The sequence below is a fragment of the Camellia sinensis genome, chromosome 3 (assembly GCF_055761805.1).
Source record: "Camellia sinensis isolate YWXY chromosome 3, ASM5576180v1, whole genome shotgun sequence".
Classification (NCBI taxonomy): Eukaryota; Viridiplantae; Streptophyta; class Magnoliopsida; order Ericales; family Theaceae; genus Camellia; species Camellia sinensis.
Window position 1 is genome coordinate 90568236 of NC_138963.1, and position 20685 is coordinate 90588920.

At 36.3% G+C, this 20685-nt stretch overlaps 1 protein-coding gene across 3 annotated transcripts; it reads right to left on the minus strand.

Moving 5' to 3' along the window:
* Window positions 1-347: 347 nt before the first annotated feature.
* On the minus strand, window positions 348-16648 carry ATG2 (autophagy 2). Of its 3 annotated transcripts, none has more exons than XM_028214951.2 (15): window positions 15990-16648; window positions 12556-13634; window positions 11742-11890; window positions 9571-9746; window positions 6162-9449; window positions 5952-6064; window positions 5504-5708; window positions 5109-5222; window positions 4796-4903; window positions 4570-4702; window positions 3117-3319; window positions 2564-2760; window positions 1919-1991; window positions 1560-1799; window positions 348-611 (listed from the first exon to the last, which is right to left on the minus strand). In XM_028214951.2, exons 1-13 carry the CDS (start codon window positions 16191-16193, stop codon window positions 1922-1924), a joined length of 6039 nt encoding a protein of 2012 aa, XP_028070752.2. In that variant the 5' UTR covers window positions 16194-16648; the 3' UTR covers window positions 348-611; window positions 1560-1799; window positions 1919-1921. The 3 variants fall into 3 exon arrangements, with proteins under 3 accessions (XP_028070752.2, XP_028070753.2, XP_028070754.2); XM_028214952.2 differs by having other exon boundaries at window positions 3117-4327; XM_028214953.2 differs by lacking the exons at window positions 348-611; window positions 1560-1799; window positions 1919-1991; ... (3 more) ...; window positions 4796-4903; window positions 5109-5222 and adding an exon at window positions 5848-5864 and having other exon boundaries at window positions 5505-5708.
* Between the last annotated feature and the right edge of the window lie 4037 nt (window positions 16649-20685).

Sequence of the window (20685 nt, forward strand, 5' to 3'; positions counted from 1 at the left end):
CTCCACAGACTGATTATCAAACAAACAAACTATCAAGACCTAACAAATATGCACATGAAGTCATATTAATTATCCTAAAAACACCAGAGGTTACAATGATTGGTTAAATATAGACGTTACTAATACATTAAACTTAACAAAACAAAAAAAACCAAGTCCAGTTCATTAATCAAGTAGCAGCTGTTTCAACAAAGTTTAATATATACCCAGAGTCCAAAAAAAAGAGAACAAATTTAGAATATCATCAAAATTAGTAACGCTTCATTACAAACACACCATCTGCCAATCACTGCATGAGCAAACTAGGGTTGTATCATATACACAAAAGATTCTTTGGCAACCAACAGTGGGAAAAACTATTCACATTTAAAATGAATGGCCATTTCAATGTGCTATATACAACAAACATGATAGCAAACAATAAAACTAGGTCCTCCAAGAATGAAGTGTTACTGTACAAAATCTAATACTGATGAAATGATTACATCACAAATTTCGACTTTGCAAGTAAACTGTATTAACATAACCTGGTATTTACATTTTCTACAAGATTACTATCTCCTCTTCTCGGCAAAGAATGAATCGATTTGATGGCTTCACCACCAGTAAACCTGCGAATGATAAATACATTATGTCATTCGGTTTTGAAAACAAATAGGAGGCATTGTGAAGCCTGACACGGATGACCAGCGAAAAAAAGAAGTAAAAGAAAAAAGAGAATTGAAATAAAGAGCTAAACTTGTTACACAATGACCTATTTATAGGCATCCAAGAAAACCCTTAAAAAGTTTTCAAATAAAAATTACCATAATTAAAGACAAACAAAACAACAAAACCTATTAAAACATAAATAAGAGAATAAGATCAAATAAATCCCTACTCTTCATCCGATTCCTTCTCGTTTCCCCTCACATTGATTGTCATTATAAAATAAATAGCATAGCTGGCAAGTAACAAGATTACTTTTGAGGTGCTGGGAAACACAAATCCTAGAATAGTATCATTTTATCTGTAAATTTGAAGCATTGGCAGCGATCTTAGATGATCTAAGACTTTACTGGTAAACTTTGAAGATAGAAATCAACATTATCTTCATCAAAAAACTAGGAATCTCAGTCATTGACAGTCATTGAAAGAATAGTATCAGATGTGGTTTCCTCTTGTAAAGAGAATACGGATTCAGCATCTGCACCGTCAAGATCCTCAAGCTGAGACAACTGGCTGACTAATTTGTCTTAAGAGGAACTTCTTCTGGATCCATGGAGGAGCATACTTACATTAGATAATTTATAATCAGAATATTCATCTTAGGGACCAGTGTACTCTTAAGAATAGGAGGCAGCACATGGGTGAGGCTGAGAAGGAATAAAATCAGATGGACAGTCCAGCAATATATATATATATATATATTTTTGTTGGCAAGTCAGTCTAGCAATAGCTTTGCATTATTGAAATAAACAGAAGATGCTGAAATAAAATTGTGCTTAAACTGTTAGCACAGGAAATAAATATTGTCATGTATTTTACTATCATTATAATTTTTCCCCTGGTGTACTTACCAGAAAAAAACATATGAATCCCCCTTCTCCGGCGACCAGATGGATTTATATTCCAAATCACTTGGCTTTAGGCATGTTGCATTGAGCTTGCACATTCTGTAAGAGCTTCAACTTACATGATACAGTCTCCACAGTGGTAACCAAAAGGGGGGCTTCAGAATGATATTTTGTTTTCTTCTTGGTGTTTTTCTGTTGTGAGAAACAGAAGTTCTAAATAGATTCACTTGTGCATTTAACCCTCTGCACATGAAATGTAATGAAATAAAGGTAAATTTCATAATCATAATGTGCAGTCTAAATAGGAAATGAGAAAATCATTCGTTAAAGTAAATGCAGTTAGCCATCAGAATAATTGATACCCGTTAATTTTCCCGAGGCTGAGTAGCACCCAAATACTTTTCAATCGACTCCTTCTTGTGTTCAGGATCAAGACTGCAAATACAATACCAGTATTAAGGTTAGGTCACAGATATTGACAAGTTCAAATGCAGAGATAAGAAACGCCAACACTTCTAAGAAAATAGCAGTGTCGTGTCCAACACCGAGATGACATTACACTCATTAAACACTTCTCAACACCGCATGTCCAAACATGTTCTACTATTTTTAAAAAATTTCTAAACTCGGACACACTTTAGACACTTGAGAAACATGTGTCTATCACTTAAAACACACATGACACACATTATAAGTTTGAATAAAAAAAATTAGAATCCAATAATAAAAGAAAAACAAGGTAAATTTATACCTGCTTTCTACCTTTAGACTTTAAAAATAATCATTTATGAACTAAATATTCATATATATGACATAATTTCCTACATCATATATGCCCTATAATAAATATATAAAATTATATATTTTATGTCCCCCAAGTGCCATGTCCTACATTTTTTTTTTTTTGAAAACTTCTATGTTGTTGTATTAGTGTCGTGTCACATGCCCATGCTGCTTAAAAGTGGAGGGATGCCAAGGCAGCATCACACACACAGGGAGGAGCTGACCTGTTCCTGACACCAAGAAGAGCACAATGAAAAGCACGTGCAGCAGCAGAAGCTGGAGCTATGACGGCTGCTGGAGCTGCCTGAACAGCAGTTGCTATTGCAGATCCTGCACCAGCACCACGCTGATATCTTTTCAAGGGAGTTCGAACTAAAGCAGAAGCAGTTTTGCCGAGGCCATCACTGATACTTTCATAAGCCTATCAAATTAAGAACATCAAAGTGTTATTTGGAGAAAATGCACACAAGCCACCCACCCACCACCAAGACAGCACATAGAGATGTGAAGAAAACCTCAAAAATAAATATAAATAAATAAATAAAAGAAAAAAGAAAAAACAAATGAACCCAAAGAAAAGAAGGGACACTTGTGTTGAAAACCCAACATGCTTGACATGTAAAATTGCAGCCATTAAAAATCAATTTTCCTCATATCTCCACAATATACAAACATGTGTTGATCAATTACCAAGATTTGAAATAACTGCCAATCAGAACATAAGTGATATTTTAAAATTCAGTTTTACAAGCAAGACAATGCAGGTTGGAAGTTCACCTGTTGAATTCCTTGTTTGGCATTTTTGGGCTGATTAGATCTCACATTAGTTTTTGTTCTGCTTTGTACAGGCCATTGTACAGATGGTGGAATGCTGGTAAGAATATATTCTGCTTGGAGTAGGATTTCATGAGCCCCCGCTGCCAAATGTACTCCCAGCCCAACAGCTTCAATTGAAATACTTTTAAGAAATGCAATTGTACCTGGAAAGGATATAGCTGGGTCATCATTATATAATATAAAAACCTATTCAGTGAAAGCTATAGGAGGTCAGAAGTTATCCACTTAACCATGGTTGGAGAGGACAGGGTTCACAAGGACTTGCAATTAGTGCAAAAATATAGGTATACTAGCAGTCATTGGAATTTGGAAAGATCGGTTGATCCTTAGTTAAACAGAGCAAAAATTATGATCTGAGATAACAAAGCATATTATTCCTTTTTCCACACAAACACAATGATTAGACTTAAAAAACAAACGAAGCCTAGAGATGCCACCATAAACTTGCAATCAGACCCGATAAAAGACATGTACACAAATCAGAGCACACAATATATATGGGAACCAATAAGTGGGATCCTCACATAATGCATTCAAAGCTTCACCCACAGAATGCATGTCATTGCCAATATTTCACTAACCTAAGATGCTAAAATTATGGCATTTCCACACGACACCAAAGCCACTACTTTGCCTTGCCACTAGCAACTACTAGCTGCACCAGATACGGAGCCTCGGTAATGTGATAACAAAACTGTCATGACAAATGTGCTAAGAGAGCTTTAAGCATGTAAACAATTTATAGACAAGAAAAAAGGAAATTGCAGAATGGCTCTTGCATGCTTCTAGTTTAATAAAAAAATATATTCTCCTGTCGAAATAGTTTAAAGTTCTTAAGAAGCACTTGATCAAGCACGTATACCATCGGTAAGTAGGTCGAAAAATGTACCAAGAAAACAAATAATAAAGTCAAAGATAAAATCCATTTCAAAAAGCTAGAGCCATCACTTATCTATTCCAAATTAAGAGAAGTTGTAAGGGTGGTCTGGTCTTGAGATAATACTCATCATCCACATTGAATGCATGACAACTGAATAGAGATGCTGAAAGGGGATTAGGAGGGTTGCACTCAACTAAGTTCCAAATGATAACTTGAAGGATCATTCTACTTTCAAGAGTTTCTTTGATGCCATGAATCTCATAATTCTCATCTAGCTCAACCACAAAAAGGAAGAGAGGCCATCAGACACCTGTTTATGTATATTCAAGCCAAAAAAAATAAAGTGGCTCCCAAGGAAATTTTTTTGCACTGCACACTTCCAACTAATACAATCTTATAAATGAAAATTAATCCTTGAAAGTCCAAATATGCAGAAGGTATTGGTTTTTACAGAAGGAAAACCCATTTTATGGGTGAGATAATTGAATAAATTTAACCATAGACATGAATTACCTCTTTGCATTCCTTTCAGTAGTCTGTGATCCTTCCTGTAGCTATCCACAGGCAAAGAAACCAACTTGGTAGCACCAGAACCAACAGCAACCAATGATCGAATGGGAGGTAGGCCTCGCAACAGTTTATGAATCTATGTTGTACAAAATGTAATCTATAAATATGAGCAGACAATATTGCTTGAATGCCCCAAAGCCTCTCAAGAAGTACTGAGTAAAATTAAAACCTGATTTTGAGAAATATCTTCCAACCACTCCCCTATTATTGTTTCGCATACACTGCTCCAGCCATAGACACCAACGGCATGCACATGCTTAAGTTGTAGTTCAACTCCCTGCACCAGAACTCATATCAATAGGATAGTAGCCCAAAATGTTCGAATACATTGCGCCCAATTACATTTCAAGTGCCAACTCCAAAGAGGGGAAGGGGCGGGGTAAGAGATTGGATACTTTCCAACTTACTATTATTGTATTTAAGAAGGTAATGAACTCACCCACATTAGTTATTAATTTGAAAACAGGAAACCAGGAATTTACCTTCCAAGGAACCAGGTTAACTAGTTCCACATACTTGCCGCCCCTTAATGCTGCTAGGTCAACACCACAGGGAATGTAATCAACACGAACAAGAACAGGCCACATATCAAATTTCTGGAGTAAAATTCAATACCATCAGTAAAATAACCTTTCAGTAACCAGGATACAAGGTATGACTATTATGTACTTGCTGAGTAGTAACTACATAGAAATATAGACAACACACATTGAACAAAGAAGTCACTATTGATTAATTGATCACCATAAATAAATAAATAAATAAATAAAATAAAATAAAATAAATAAATAAATGAAGTGTCAAATTTTTTCATAATTTACTTTCAAAATGCAGGAAGATTCAGGGTTTGGTAAGCAAGATAAATTAAATTACTTGCCTGAAAATAAGGAAGCAGTGCCTCCGCATTGATGGTATGTCCCCCAAATTTACTACCCCTTTTTTGCGACACTCCCGATTCACTCAAATCCTGGGAAGCATCTGGAGACTGGTCAGACAAGCCATTTCCTCCAAAGAAGCTGGTGAGAAAATCAAGGTGGCTCTGATGAAGATGCAAAAGCATAGGAAGGAAAGCAATCCGTAACCTGAAGAGAGGATTTTGCCCACACAAAAAAGGTATTCTATTAGTTCTTTTGCTTCATTGTTTGTCCACATAGCAATTATTAAACAGGCATCCATGAGGCTGCCACCCTCAACAAGAACATAGGTCCCCTGGGATCATACCTCTAACGAGCATCTACCTGTAATTTTGGTAAACAAGTGGAACAAACCATTACAGAACCCAGTTATAATAACTAAACAGAAAGAGAAATAAACAGGATGCATACCGATACTCCTCAAGAGGGGTCAAAGGATCTGGTCTGACAGCTTCCAAGTCCAGCTTGAATGCTTTCGAAGAAGATTTTCTAGGATGACTCTTAGATTGATAATATCCTAGCACCTTTCAGACAAAAGAACACAATTGTTCAACCCTATTCCAAACAAAAGTAAGGCAAGAAAGGTAGAAGTCACTTGAATTCCTGCAATTTTAAGCTTACCAGTTTCCATGGTGCATCCCAGCTGTTATCATTGAGATGAAAATCACGGACTGAGAGAGAAAGGCTGGATATACATACGTTACCATCAGGGTAAATATCATACTTGAATTCCATTCCAGATAATGCAAGCTCAAGACAAATTCTCCTATCCCTTCCATGGATAACTGGAGAATGCTGGACATTTTTCTGAAAGTTGTGCCAATCAGATCCGGCATAGATTCTCCAACTGACATTAATGTTCTTAAGAAGTACACGCCCCCTCACTTTTTTGTTATCATCAATTTTGTGGCAGTTGCTAGGAGTAGTTTCCTCTGCTACAAGTTGCTGATGACCAGTTTGCCCACTGATATCTGACACATGGTCTTCCAAAATTTTTAATGAGTCATTCCCATACCAACCATTGTTTAATTTTTCAACATCTACCTTCACCATATTTCTGGTGTTGCATTTAAGGATCTCATTTGATGACTGCTTTTCTTGAGACAGCTCTGACAGAGGGCGGAACCCAGTTAAGAAATAGCCTTCTATAAACTCTGGAAAGCTTTTTTGTAACATTGACTGACTACTTTTCAACACATCTAAGGGCACTGAGCTAGCCAAGGACAAATTATCTGGGAAACCATCAGGGTTTCTGGCACTTAAATTACATGCCTCTTCAAAAAGACTATTGTCAACTGAAATACGAAGTTGTGATTCAGAAGAATAAGATAAGCCATCCCAATGTCCATCCAAGTGAAATGCATCTTCACAAATCTCATCCATCAAGTTAACTACACCAGGCTTACTCTTCATATCTAGATGTGAAGTATCCACTTGAGAAGTTGATGGTGCAGCATCACTATTGAAGACCCTATTTCCCTCACTCTCTTGTGCCTTTTGAACATTATTCCACCTTGTCTGCAAATGAACAATTGATTCCTCCACATCAGGGGCAAAAAGCTGTTGGAGTTGAGTAGCCAGATGAATTAGGCCAGAAGTGGTATCATGGCAAGTATCCAGAAAAATATGAGACTCAGAACATTCTAGTTCCCAGGGAAGGCCATTCTTACAATTCACTCTCAAAACTGCTTCAACATGTGCCTCTCGAGCAACTTTAACGTAGCCAGCCTTGTGAAGATGTTCTACACTACATGTGCCACCGACATTCTCAGGTGCAGACACTGCACAAAGAAGTAGCCCTAGATCTTGCACTTTAATTTTGTAGTCACTTTCAACACAATCTGGCACTTTGATAATAGTAAGTTTCAAAGAAGAAGCAGCTAGGAGACAAGCAACATATTGCGTCTGCATTCCTTCATTGGCATCAACTGAGCTGGACTCGGAATCTGGAACTTCGCTAACCATCAAACCTTTTAAGTAGGGCTCATAACTCAAACCAACATCCACCAAATTAAGTACAAAAGAAGATTCAGAAGGTATGCTTTCCACAGAATTCCCCTTATTCAATCTGTTGTCAGCTGATTGCTCAGTTTCAGAAGAGGGCAAACTGAAAAAGGTGGGTATTGTGTCCAACCAGTCCAAGCGACCACCAATTGCAACAATAGTGCCACATCTGATGGTTATAGATGTATAGCTGTGAGAAGTCTCTGGATCCCACAGGTGTATAATATCAGAACCTGACAATTTAGAAGACAATATATTTGAACCTTCTCCATCACCACGCCCTTTTGTAGAGTTGCTACATGAGATCAGAAGAAACTCTTCATCAGGAACTCCAGTAATGGAGCCCCTTAAATTGCCTTCACCATGGGTAACCCAATGAAAAGTGGAACCACAAATCCCGCCTATATCTGAGACTGTTAGCAACTGAAAGTTCTTAATTTGAAGTTTTAAATGATGCCATGAGCCAGGAAGTTCATTCTGGATCGAGCCTTTAATACTCTCTACCGGTTCCAGACTAACAGAAATTTCTGCAGAATCACATTCTACAAGGATTGATGTCTGAGATGCAGAAGAATCATTCCTAACACTGACTGGATCATGCACTATACATGATAAACGATCAATCGCCTGTTGTAAAAGATGGTGTAAGCCTTTATACTGAAAACTGCTCAGATTGATCGTAACAGGAGACAAACAAGCATGCAGGACAAATGAAGAGCTCAAAATCATATCTTGCCGTGCACCAGTACTTAAGTCTTCCAAGGCTTCCATATCTTTAACAGTGGTCACAGAAGCAAAGTCATAACCTTTTCCCACAAATCTATTTCTGCTCCTGGAATCCTCTGAAGCAGCTAGAAGCTTGGCACTTTTTACTATTCCAGGACCAGTCACAGACCCCTCCTGCCAAAGCATACTAATAACAGAAAGGTTCCCTCTTCTATTGACGGCAGAGAGAATGTTCTCAGCAAGAAATTTCTGCCTCTGTAAGCCACAGGAGTTACTTCCGACAAAACTATTGGAGGCAGAGGTAATTAAGTAGATGTCAAGGTTGCCCATATTCAAATGCAAGGACTGGGATATTGTCGAAGAATTCCTCTTATAAGCACTAGGAACTGGAATTGAACTAGTGACTTTAACTTTTTTCTCATTCAAAGTCGATGAAGAAGAAAAGTCAAGAGCAATAAACTGATTCCAGGACGAGTAACTTTTAAAATCTCCATCATTCTCAGAAGCGAAACACAATATTCCCCTAGCAGTGGGTAGGAATATATTACCCGTCAAAAGCTCTTGTGGAAAAGATCTCGTCAAATAAGGGCAAGAACTCCTTTTCACTTCCCCATGAGATGAAGGGCTATTCTTACTATTGATGCCCTCAGATGCAGAATCATCTCTTGTGCTATTCATTTCAAAGGAATTTCCCACTTCTTTCAAAAGACCCAGTACCAAATTTATCAAATGAAAGTTCACCCAGAAAACAAATGGTGGCAGTTTTATTGAAAAAGATGTTGGTCCCATAAAACTGTCACCCGAAGAACTAGATACTGTAAATTGGCACTGAGTATCACCTGAGGTTCTGAGCAAGGTAACCTTGACTACATCATCCCTATATATACCTTTACAATTTGTTCCGCTAATGTATCTGCCCAAGCGAGACCTGGTAGATGGAAAATCTGCAGCCATTGATCCATTTGGTTTCTCTGAATCAGCATCTTTGGAAGATGAAGAAAATGGTGGGAGAGCACCTTCGACTGCCGCTTGCACTTGTTGGATCATAACCATCTTACTTTCAATGTCATCATTACTGCCATGCAAACCAAACCCTATAGCATCATCACCATTACTGAAGTGATCAGTAAGCTCAATGTGCTTCACTGTTGCTGTAAAATTCATTTCTTGAGGACGTACCTGTTGACCTTATTGAATGTTGAAGTTAGTGTGAGCGAAAGCTATGAAAAGACTGACAAATGTAGGGTATAGCAAGTAAAGCTGACCAGAAACAAAAACAAACTCAAAGCATAACCATTACCTGCAAGACAAGAAGCATATCTTGGAATTTTGCTGCAAGATAATGTGCATATGAACCAACATTTGTCTGATCACCCTTTAGATCACAGGAATGTTGCAGGTTTCCATCGAGGAAGGAAAAAAGCACAGAAATACCAGCAAAAGTTGCCTTCAGATTGGTTTCAACATGATGCTGTTCTGTAAAAGTGAAAATCATAGTTTCACCAACAAATGATATTGAGTATATGATCATACAGATGATGAGAACCCAACTCAAAAACAAGTAAAGTATCAGGAAGTTTAACAAAACAATGAGTTAAGTCACAGCTAGATTTAAGTCCATGCTCATTTTATATATGAGAAGTGAGAACCAACAGAAACCTCATTCATAAACATCTATGACTAGTGACAAGATTTAATAATGACGAGTGTTCCGCCCAAGAGCAGGTTGTGTGAGCGGCTTAATCTGTTTGTCCTCATGTACATTTCCCAATGTGTATGAATTTGAGGCTCATGCCAATGACTTTGATAAGGCACATTACAAAATTTGATGACACTGCAGAGCACCTTAAGCACTCCCTAAGGGGGGAAAATCCCGACACATTTTGAAGTACCAATACATGCCCAAACACTTATGGCTACAATTTAAACCTACAAGGCTAAAAGTCACTCTCCCAAACTGGTAACAACAGGACCTTCTTAACAAAATTAGGAATTAACAAAAGAAATTAAAATTTTCTTTTAGTAAAAGTTCTAAATTATATGCAAACAATGGAGAATCGAAGTCTCACAAACTTATTCACTGCTATGCTATGAAGCACGGGTGCGGGTATGGATACGGGTATGGATACGATATGGATACACCAATACTGCAAATTCTTAAAAAAGTAATGCACGGGTATGGCCAGGGTATGTCAATTTTTTTTTTTTTAAAACTAAACATCTAACATACAAATCAAAGTTTCCATATCAAAACTAAAAAGAAAATAACTTGTCTAAAAAGTTATATAATTTTTTTTTCTTTTTTGATTGTCTAAAACAGAATATAAAAGAGAGCAAAACAATGACTCATGAGTAAAGGATGTTGGAAATAAATTACTTGATGATTTTCGAAGTTCAAAGAAGAATAATAAAGGATGTGACATAGCAGCTGCAAAAAAAAAATTCACCTAGCCATACACGTGTTGTACCCACGATGTACCCAAAAGTATTTGCCATACCCGGCATGTTTTCGCCGTACCCGGTGCTAGTACGGCACCATTTTTGGAGTAACCGTGCCTCATAGCTGCTGTGCATCTGGAAAAACTTTGAAACTTGATCCTTGTGATGTTCGGGATGTCAGGGGTATTTCCCTTGGGGTGGGAGAGATGTTGCATTGTTGATGGGGCGGCAGAGTGGGGAAGCAAACAAGGAGAGCTTGGCTTTTGGCTCATTTTTGCCTTAGGGGTGGACAGAAGTTACAGAACCTTATAACTGTTCAAAATGTCTCAGGAACGGTGAATCTTGTATTGAGTGTATCAGGTTGTGGGTGCTTGCTATATTTTGTTGCTTTCCTGATATGTCTTAATGCTATCCAATGCATTATTATCTCCAACAATTTGATGCATCCATGCAGAAAAAATTATTATTATTACAATTGAAAATCATCAAATTTCAATTTTCTACCCATGTAGATACACATTTCACCTCTGTTTTTAACCTCATGGATACAACTTAAATTTCAAGATAATATGTACATAGTGCATTATTCCTGTTAATAGTTATTAGCAAGTTATACAGAGGGAACAATTAGCTAAGCACTTCACCGTAGAATTTACAAAAGGATATTAAGGTTAATCTATGCATTCAATTTTTCTCCCTTGCAATTGACTTTATTTCATGCTCATAGAAGAGAGAAACAAAATGTAAGAAATTCAAAACTTATAAAGAAGGTGCATAATAAAATATACATTTCACAAATAATAGCAGGTATTATTTAATTTGTATGTCATATTAGCAAAGATAGAAATAAAATATATTTCCTTGCAGGCCTACAAACCTTAGTTCTAGATACTTTGATTACACTAGTTTTAACATGCCTATAATAGGCGATGGAAGGCATATAACTATGGGTGAAGAAAATACAATTAAAGGAATAAATGCTGGATATGACATTACGTTTCTGAATTGTACAACTGATACTAAAGTTCATACCAGAGGGCATGTGCAAAGATCCAGAAGCAAGGTTGGATGCTGCAGTTATTGCATTGACAACAGAAGATGTCCAGTTCCACATCCCACTGTTTCCTAATGCTGATTGAGAATTTCTCATACCATCGAAGCATTCAAAAAACTGCTCTACGCTGCAAATAGATCAATTTCATGGTATAACATAGACGTCAGCATAACTTGAAAAATGGTAGATGAACTGCCTTAAATATCAGAAATAAAATATAGGCATAAACACTTCAAAAATTGAAACTGCCAGTTCTCATTCACAAATTTAATGACCTTGACTACTAACAACACTAGATGTAGCAAAAACTACAAACTAGGAAGGGCTAATGCAAATGAATTAGTAGAGAAAATATACCTCACTGATAGAAAAAGAAACAATACAAGATATATAGAGTTTTGATAAGGTACCATCACACCATAAATTCAAATGAAAAAGTATGCATGGTTCAGTAGTCATTGGATGAAGTGGGTAGAGGCGGGTAGATTGGGAACAGACCTGACTTTCGACAATATTTGCATAAAGTGGCCGCACTCACCCTCGAACCCACAACCTCAAGGTTGACGGGCCGAGTTTTAACCACTGAATCAGTGGCCCCCTGGCTACAACATAAATTCAAATGCAAACTAAATTTATTCATTACTGTTTATAAAGTTCAATTGAAAAAATGCAAATATGAAACATATTGGAGCCGTTAGCCCAAAACTGATTTTCACATACCACTTTATTAGACAGGGATGAAAGCATGAGAAACTTTAATACGGGATTGAGAGAACAAGAAAGCATACCAACCTGGCCCCAAAATCTGGTTCTTCTTCGGTCCTGTCTTTCTGGTTTTTACTAATAGAGAATGGCACCCAATCTGATATAAGTTGTGACTCTGGTAGCAGGGCATCTGTTCCTGTTTCTTTCCCAATTGAATAACCAAAATCAGTGGACGAACTTTCATTGCATGGCATCACCTTATAAGTAGAATTTACAAAAGAACCTAGCATTGATGGAGATGGTGCATTGAAATAAACAGATTCTGTCATATTGCAATCTGCATGACCCTTGTCATTCTTACCCGAATCTTTAAGAATTTCCCACAAATATAAGAACCATTTTATGGAGCTAGGTTGAAATCTTAATTCTAGAGGATCAATATAAGCATCTGCATCCACTTTGCGGATATCTAATGAACCATTTGTCCAAGGAATACTTAATTTTAGGGTCCCTGAAAATCCACCACCTTCCCCAGTAACAATGGGAGTCCTAGCATTTGATGGACAACATACTGAAAACCGTTCACCGAAAGTTGTTCCTGAAGCACATGGAAGTAGGGTTTGATTGTCAACACCATCCATCTGAAGAAATTCAAGTATTGCTCCTTGAAATTTTACAAAGCTTGTTAATTGATTTAACCCAAGAAAGTTATCAGCTGTAGCATCAGCATTCGAAGCAACCTCTTTAGAAATGCGTGTCCCACTTTCCACCTCAGTAATTCGAAGAACCAAGGTTCTGTGAAACCCTGCATTCTTTTCATTTTGTACTAAAGAGGAATCAAATGCGACAATCAGTTTTTTAACTTTTACACGGAAGCTAGTGAGCAACCATTTCACCATTTTAGCAATGGTTTTAACTCCTTCATGAACATCCACAGAAGTAGACATCATAGAATTCTCCACCTTTTCATGTTCCAGCTTTCCTGAGTCATGGCTCACATTTTGCCTGGGAATACAAGTCTCAGATGAATTAAGCTCCCCACAGGGCGCAAGCACTAGTTCAAGCTCATCCACTTCAATCTCACAACCTTTACCCTTCCAAGGCATTGTGACTAACAGAGAACCAATCGATCCTTCTTTCACAAGAACTGCTGCTGCAGCACCAAACTGAAACAACAGGCATAAGTGAGCACCAAAAGATTCACAGCTATGAGAGAGAGAGAGAGAGAGATTCTAATTCATAGAAACAGAAGCTCACTAAATCATGACAACCTAATCATTAAGTTGTAAACCAACAGATAAGTGATTTTTAGAAGCTCATAAAATGACTAAGTCAAGGTGTGGCAATCCAGCAGGCATCCTTTCATAATTTTTTTTTTTTTTGGTAGGAGAACACAGATTGTTTGACTAAAGTGCATGACTTGGGCCTTAAACAATTGACAACCACTGCTCGTTCTCTTCAAACCAATTCTTTGAAGCATTCCAGTAGTGTTTTTTCTTTCTTCCTTTTCCCCTTCTTTAAATGAATAAGTAACCATTCCAGTGGTGTTCAATGTCATATAAAATACAAACATTAGAAACTTTTAGAATGTGGGGTTTGGAAATACAAGAATGTAAAGGAATTTATTAGTTGAAAGCTTTGAAGCATTGAAATAGTTTTGAAATCATAAATATATAAAGCATACCTATAAAAAAAAATATCATAAATAAAGCAATAACATGAAGCCTATTGGTGTCGAAATCTAGAATAAATTTGGAGAATCAAGTAATTATTAACACTCAACCATTTTGTCATCTGAAGTTGCTTTCCAATCACATTCTACGAAACATTTTATTTTTTCCTCTTTTTTCTGGTAAGAATAAGATGCACTAGAATTCTAGCTCATAAAGAGAGTGAATTGAACTGAACTGAAAAATACTATAATATCAATCCCTACCTTTCATGATCGATATCACAATTACATAGAATAAACAAATACACTCAGAGACTACTTGAACCTAAAAAATGAACCGCCTTTCAGTTTTGTGCCTTGCATGCACTAATTTAGTGAGGCTTAAAGAAGGTGACTTTAATACCAATGTCAATCACAACATAAACTCCAGCCGAGATAAATATCTCACTAATCCCCAGTTCATCCACCACATTGGGCCGTTTACCTTCGGCTTCTCAATCTAAAGCCACATGAAGCTCGGATAAGCCAAAATCACTGGTCCAATCAAACATCCAGGCCTCTCAAACTAAGTCTCCTACACTCTATGAAACCCCCACGACATCCATGCCTATAAAAAACAAATAAAAAATTCTACAAAACGGAAGCCAAGTGCTAAAGAGCGACCTAACACAATGGCAAGTGTTATCCCCCAATCTTGTGGTTGTGGGTTTGTGTCACGGGAATCAACCTACTACCTCTCCCAGCTGCAAGCAGAAGGCTTGTACACTGGGTAGCACCTTTTAATTGTAAAGCTTCTACTCATTTTGGGACACAAATTCCATGCCATTGTATAATTTAAACACCAATTGGATTCTCCAACAACAACAGTAAATACACAAAGTTCAATTCAAAAAAAAAAAAATCAAAATTGAGCTACCCACGAACATTAGCACTGTGAACCAACTAGGGTTGAGCTCAGTTTGCCACGTTGAGAAGTAAGGGGGTCCAATACTTACCACTGACAATTATTGATTATACCTTCCTATTAGGGGGCTATTTTTACTTATTTTGTTTCTTGTTTCTTGTATTGATTTTGGGGTATGTATTGTTGGAATAATCATTATATTTGTAAATAATCTCCAATTGATAGACAAAAAAAAAAAGTTAAAAAGAAGAGTGAATTGAACATAAAAAATAAATTAAAAAAGAAAAGAAAAGAAAAGAAAAAGCTTACACCTACACTCTATGAAACCCCCACAACATCCATACCTATAAAAAACAAATAAAAAATTCTACAAAACGGAAGCCAAGTGCTAAAAGGGCGACCTAACACAATGGCAAGTGTTATCCCCCAATCTTGTGGTTGTGGGTTTGTGTCACGGGAATCAACCTACTACCTCTCCCAGCTGCAAGCAGAAGGCTTGTACACTGGGTAGCACCTTTTAATTGTAAAGCTTCTACTCATTTTGGGACACAAATTCCATGCCATTGATAATTTAAACACCAATTGGATTATCCAACAACAACAGTAAATACACAAAGTTCAATTAAAAAAAAAAAAAAAAAAAATTCAAAATTGAGCTACCCACGAACATTAGCACTGTGAAGAAACAAGGGTTGAGCTCAGTTTGCCACGTTGAGAAGTAAGGGAGTCCAATACTTACCACTGACAGTTATTGATTATACCTTCCTAGTAGGGGCTATTTTTACTTAATTTGTTTCTTGTTTCTCGTATTGATTTTGGGGTATGCATTGTTGGAATAATCATGATATTTGTAAATAATCTCCAATTGATAGACAAAAAAAGAAGTTAAAAAGAAGAGTGAATTGAAAACAAGAAAAAGAAAAGAAAAAAAGAAAAAGCTTACACCTTCTGATTGAGATAGTCGACGTTGAGAGCGAGATCGGACAGCTGAATAGTGCCGGCGCTGAGCTGCACATCGAGCTGGTTGAGATCGATGTCGCCGAGAATCAATTGCCCTAATTTCTTCTTCAACAAGAACTTGCACACCCTCTTTATCGCCCACCGAGAGAACATCGCCTCCGCCGATTTGGCGATGTTCCACTGAAACATCTTCGCTATCTCTCTCTCTTCAATTTCCCACAATCCTAATTTCAGGGGTTCTATCTGCGAATTAGGGTTTTGCCAAACACAACCTCAACTTGCTCGAGATGGAAGCTCGCACCTCCATCCACAAACAAAGGAGAGAGAGAGAGACTGATCTCGTTCGAGATACAGAAATTATGTATGTATATGGCTCCAATTTTTAGAGAGAGAAATAATTTAGGAGAGAGAGACGATGAATTGAGGTCTGGTTTGGGATTGTGTTTACGTGTTTGAGTTTGTTTGAGATTGTATTGTTGTTGATGTTTTCTTATTACATTATTAACGGTAATTAAATAATAATTAAAACGCTATTTAGAATGAAACATTAACATACTGTAAATTTTTTTTTTAATTCATGCTAAATAAATATCAAAACGAAGAATTGCAATATAAAAAGGTGTGCTGGAAAGACTCTGTGCCTTCGTAATGTCCGAGTCTGTGTCGTATTCGTTGTGATGATTGTGTTCGACCCAACTTGCTACAAAACATGGGGTGACGAGGGTCGTCGGTTGAGTCAAACCCCACGTGTAAAATGGCTTGGAAGCCTCGTTTGCCTTTGGTTTTTTAAGTTATTAAAATATTTTATTCTTTGTCACATATTAAAAAAATTCAAATTATTTTTTGGACAAATTATATATACCCCTCGAGGTTTAGCAAAATTACAGATACCCCTGAAGTTTGAGAAATTACAGATATCACCTGAAGGTATTATTTGCATAACAAATTAGGAGGCAAATTGTTATGAAAATATAAACTTCAGGGAGCGATTTATTATGAAAATATAAACCTCAGGGGGTATTTGTAATTTTCGAAACCTCAGGAGAAAATTTGTAATTTAACTAAATCTCAAGGGAGATATATGTAATTTGTCCTTATTTTTTAAAATAAATAGAAAGATCCCAAAGAAAATAAAAAGAAAAATTTAGTCAACACCCTTCTATTAGACTCTTGTTTGGTGAAAATGACAGATTAATTTATTTTGTGTCATAAACCTTCTAAGGAGGAGGTACATAATTGAGTAAGAACAAAGTAAAATATTCTTTTTATTCTCTGACAATATTATCAGAGTAATATGTTACTGTCAAATAAAGTAGCAGTAACTTGTTACTATTTATATTAATTTTGACGATAATAATTTTTTGTTATAAAGAATTTCATAGTCAACATAGATATTATTTGATAAATCTTAATGAGAGGATTCTAAAAATACTAATTTTATTAAAAATTGACATCTAAATCAGAAGTTACATTATTTTAAAATTTAATATTTTAGTAATAATAGTATGTATTGGACTTTTTAAGAAAATTTTTTTGTGCTTATCCTTAAAGTATTAAAGTTTTATTATGATGGAATTTTGACCAAATCCCTCAAATAAAAATTAAGTTCTGAAAAATTGAAGAGCACTCAAATTATAAGGTTAAATTTGAAATTTTGTGACAATTGTCCTAAACTCTATTCTTTTTTGTCTATAAGAATAATAACAATTCAAAAGACCATATTTACTATTACCTAATTATCAATTTGTCTACTTATTTATCTACTATCACTGCCAACGATTTTGGAGTATCACCTATTTATTTATTTATTTATTTATTTATTTTCATACATTCTGTCTGAGAGGTCGTCCAGGTCTGCTGCTGAGAGTTGGTCGTAAAAGTCATCCCCATCTCCCATGGGTGGTTCATCATACCATTCTTGGTCATTTTCTCCCATTATCGGTGATTCATGAGAGATGCCATGCTGATAGTTAGGGTACTGACTTTCATCGACAAATGTCTCTTTGCTGAAGGGATGTCCTGGGATGGCTAAATTATAATGTATCTTCTGATGTCTATCTTCACAAACTAGATGTCCATAATTTCCATTATATGCTAATAGAGAGTCGCTAGCAAATTTCCTCCATTTATTGAGCTAGTCTTTGAGTGGAAATCTTCTGCATGGCCAGGGTCTTCGATTGAGAAGTCTTGGAAATCCTGGGAATGTTGAGGTTCCTCTGAGATACATTTTATGTTTAGCTGGATTGCACCATATTCCCTTCTACTCTGGTAATCTGCTATCTATCAATGCTTCTACATACGGATGATGTTCTTTCATTACACACAGTACTGCATGAGCAAGCTTATGTCCAAAGCTATCTGTCTGATCTGGTTCTGTAAAAATTAGTCTAGAGACAAAGTCGTAATCTAACAATTTTGGGGCTGTTAGATAACGAGTTTCGCCCCTAATCTCTATCTCCAATGGCTCGAATGTAGCTAGATTTATCTGGCAGAGGCAAATGCTGAAGTCTAGGTTATACTAACATCTACCAAAATGTTCGGACCTCTTATTGCATTTTTCTTCTTCTAAGCAGGGCTGCTCTTCATCTTCATAGGTATATGTCCATTGGTAAGCTAGGCCAGGGCAGCCAACTCTTGCTATGGAGAGGTCCTGAAGAAATTGCTAAATAATGACTAACTCGCTATTTCTGCTATCTTCGGCTAAGGTGTAAATATAGGGTTTTAGGTCTTCCATTACTTGGCTTTTCTCACAAAAAGATCGAATGATAGAATGCCTGAAGAAATACATTCTAGCACTCAATTGGTCAAATTCCTCACTGGTGGGTTGTTTGATTTCTAGGCTAGGTAAGTAGGTCGGTGTTTTTTCTGGAGCTAATTTTTTAAGCTGGTTAGTTAGGGTTCGAACGGTTGCTTTTAATTGTTTTTCTTCGTCTCGGAGCTGATCTAACTCTTCACTGACCTTTTTGCTTTTATCCATAATTTTCTTGAAGTTTCTAGAAAGGCCTTCACAATGTCTGCACATCTGAAGAGGATTCTGAGAATCTATCTGAGGGTTAGAACTACTACTGCATGTACTACTGCTTCCAATTATCTGGCTAACTGGAACTCCACTGGTAGCAAGAATGGTTGACCTCATCTTGCTCAATGTGTCCAGGTAATCTTTAGCTATCTGGCTAATAAAGTAACTGGTTCCTATTTGTCTTCGGGCATAGGTACTAGCTGACTCAAAATCATAAAATCCTTTAAACTAGGGTATAGGAAAATTTTTAACTAAGGGTTCTACTTCTATCCAGTCATGGTAAATCCCGGGCTTGGTTCCTTTAGCTACTGCATAGAAAGAAAAACGTTTTGACAAAAGTTTATTTTGGATCTTTGAAAAATATATACTGAGAGAGTTTAGGGCTGAAAGGCGTTTAACTGGATGGTTCTGACTGTTTCAAAGGTTATCTAAAAGACACTGTTGGACTATGTCTAGGTCTATTCCTGTTAATGGTCTGAACTTGTTTCTGCCTTCATGAATGGGAAGAGCGAATCCCCCAAAGTTCATGGTTTTGCTGTTCTCCATTATCTGCACAAAAATTAAACTGGTTATTTTCTTTTTCTAAATAAATTTTCCTACTTAACCAATCTGTTAACCTATTATCACTCCCTTTAATATGTTCAAACTCTACTTTATATCCTTGTCCTACTATACAGTCTAAAAATTTTGCCCATCTCCTAGTACTTAATTTACGCTCGTTAAGTTTATTATGAAATCTAACTATAGCTTCACAATCTGTTCTAATGGTAAAAGGTTTGTGCAAAAATAATCTAAATTTATTTGTTGCATATACTACTCCTAGTATTTCAAAATCTAGGCTGGTCATGGTCGTGTCTTTTTCTTTAAATTTTCCAGAACTATATCTACAGATGCGTTCTTTATTTTTACTATCATACTTACTAGGTTTAGCTAATAATATTGTTCCCTATCCTAATTGACTTGCGTTTGTTTCTACGACTATATATTCTGATTCTAAGGGAAGTTGTAGGCCTGGTAAATTTCTACAAATGTCTTTAATTTTTCTAACTAGAGCTATATCTCGTTGATTAAAATATTTTTGTCCTGTGGGTGTGGTCTTGCTGTATAGAGGTCCGATTATTTTACTAAGGTTAGGAATATACATTCGTGCATAATTTAAGATTCCTAAAAACGATTGAAGTTGTTTTGTATCTTCTAATTTATCTGGATATTCTAGGATTTTCTTGACTATATGGGGTTGTAACTTAATTTTTCCATCTCCTAACTCCATTCCTAAAAATTCTATATGTGGCATATTTAATACCATCTTTTTCTTGCTAATTATTATTCCATTGTTTATGAATTCTTCTAATGCTAAATATAAATGATCTATGTGACTATTTTTATCTGGGCTGAATATTAATATGTCATATATGTATACCAGTATAAAACTATATTTATCAAATATACTATCCATTTTACGCTGAAATATGGAAGGTGCATTTTTTAGTCCAAAAGGCATGGCTAGCCACTCATAATGTCCCTGTGGGCAACAAAAGGCTGTCCAAGGTATGCTTTCCTTTTCCATTTTTATCTGCCAAAATCCTGACTTACAATCAAATTTGCTAAATATTTTAGTTGTCTGTATTCTATTTATGAGCTGATCTTTATCTGGTATATTGT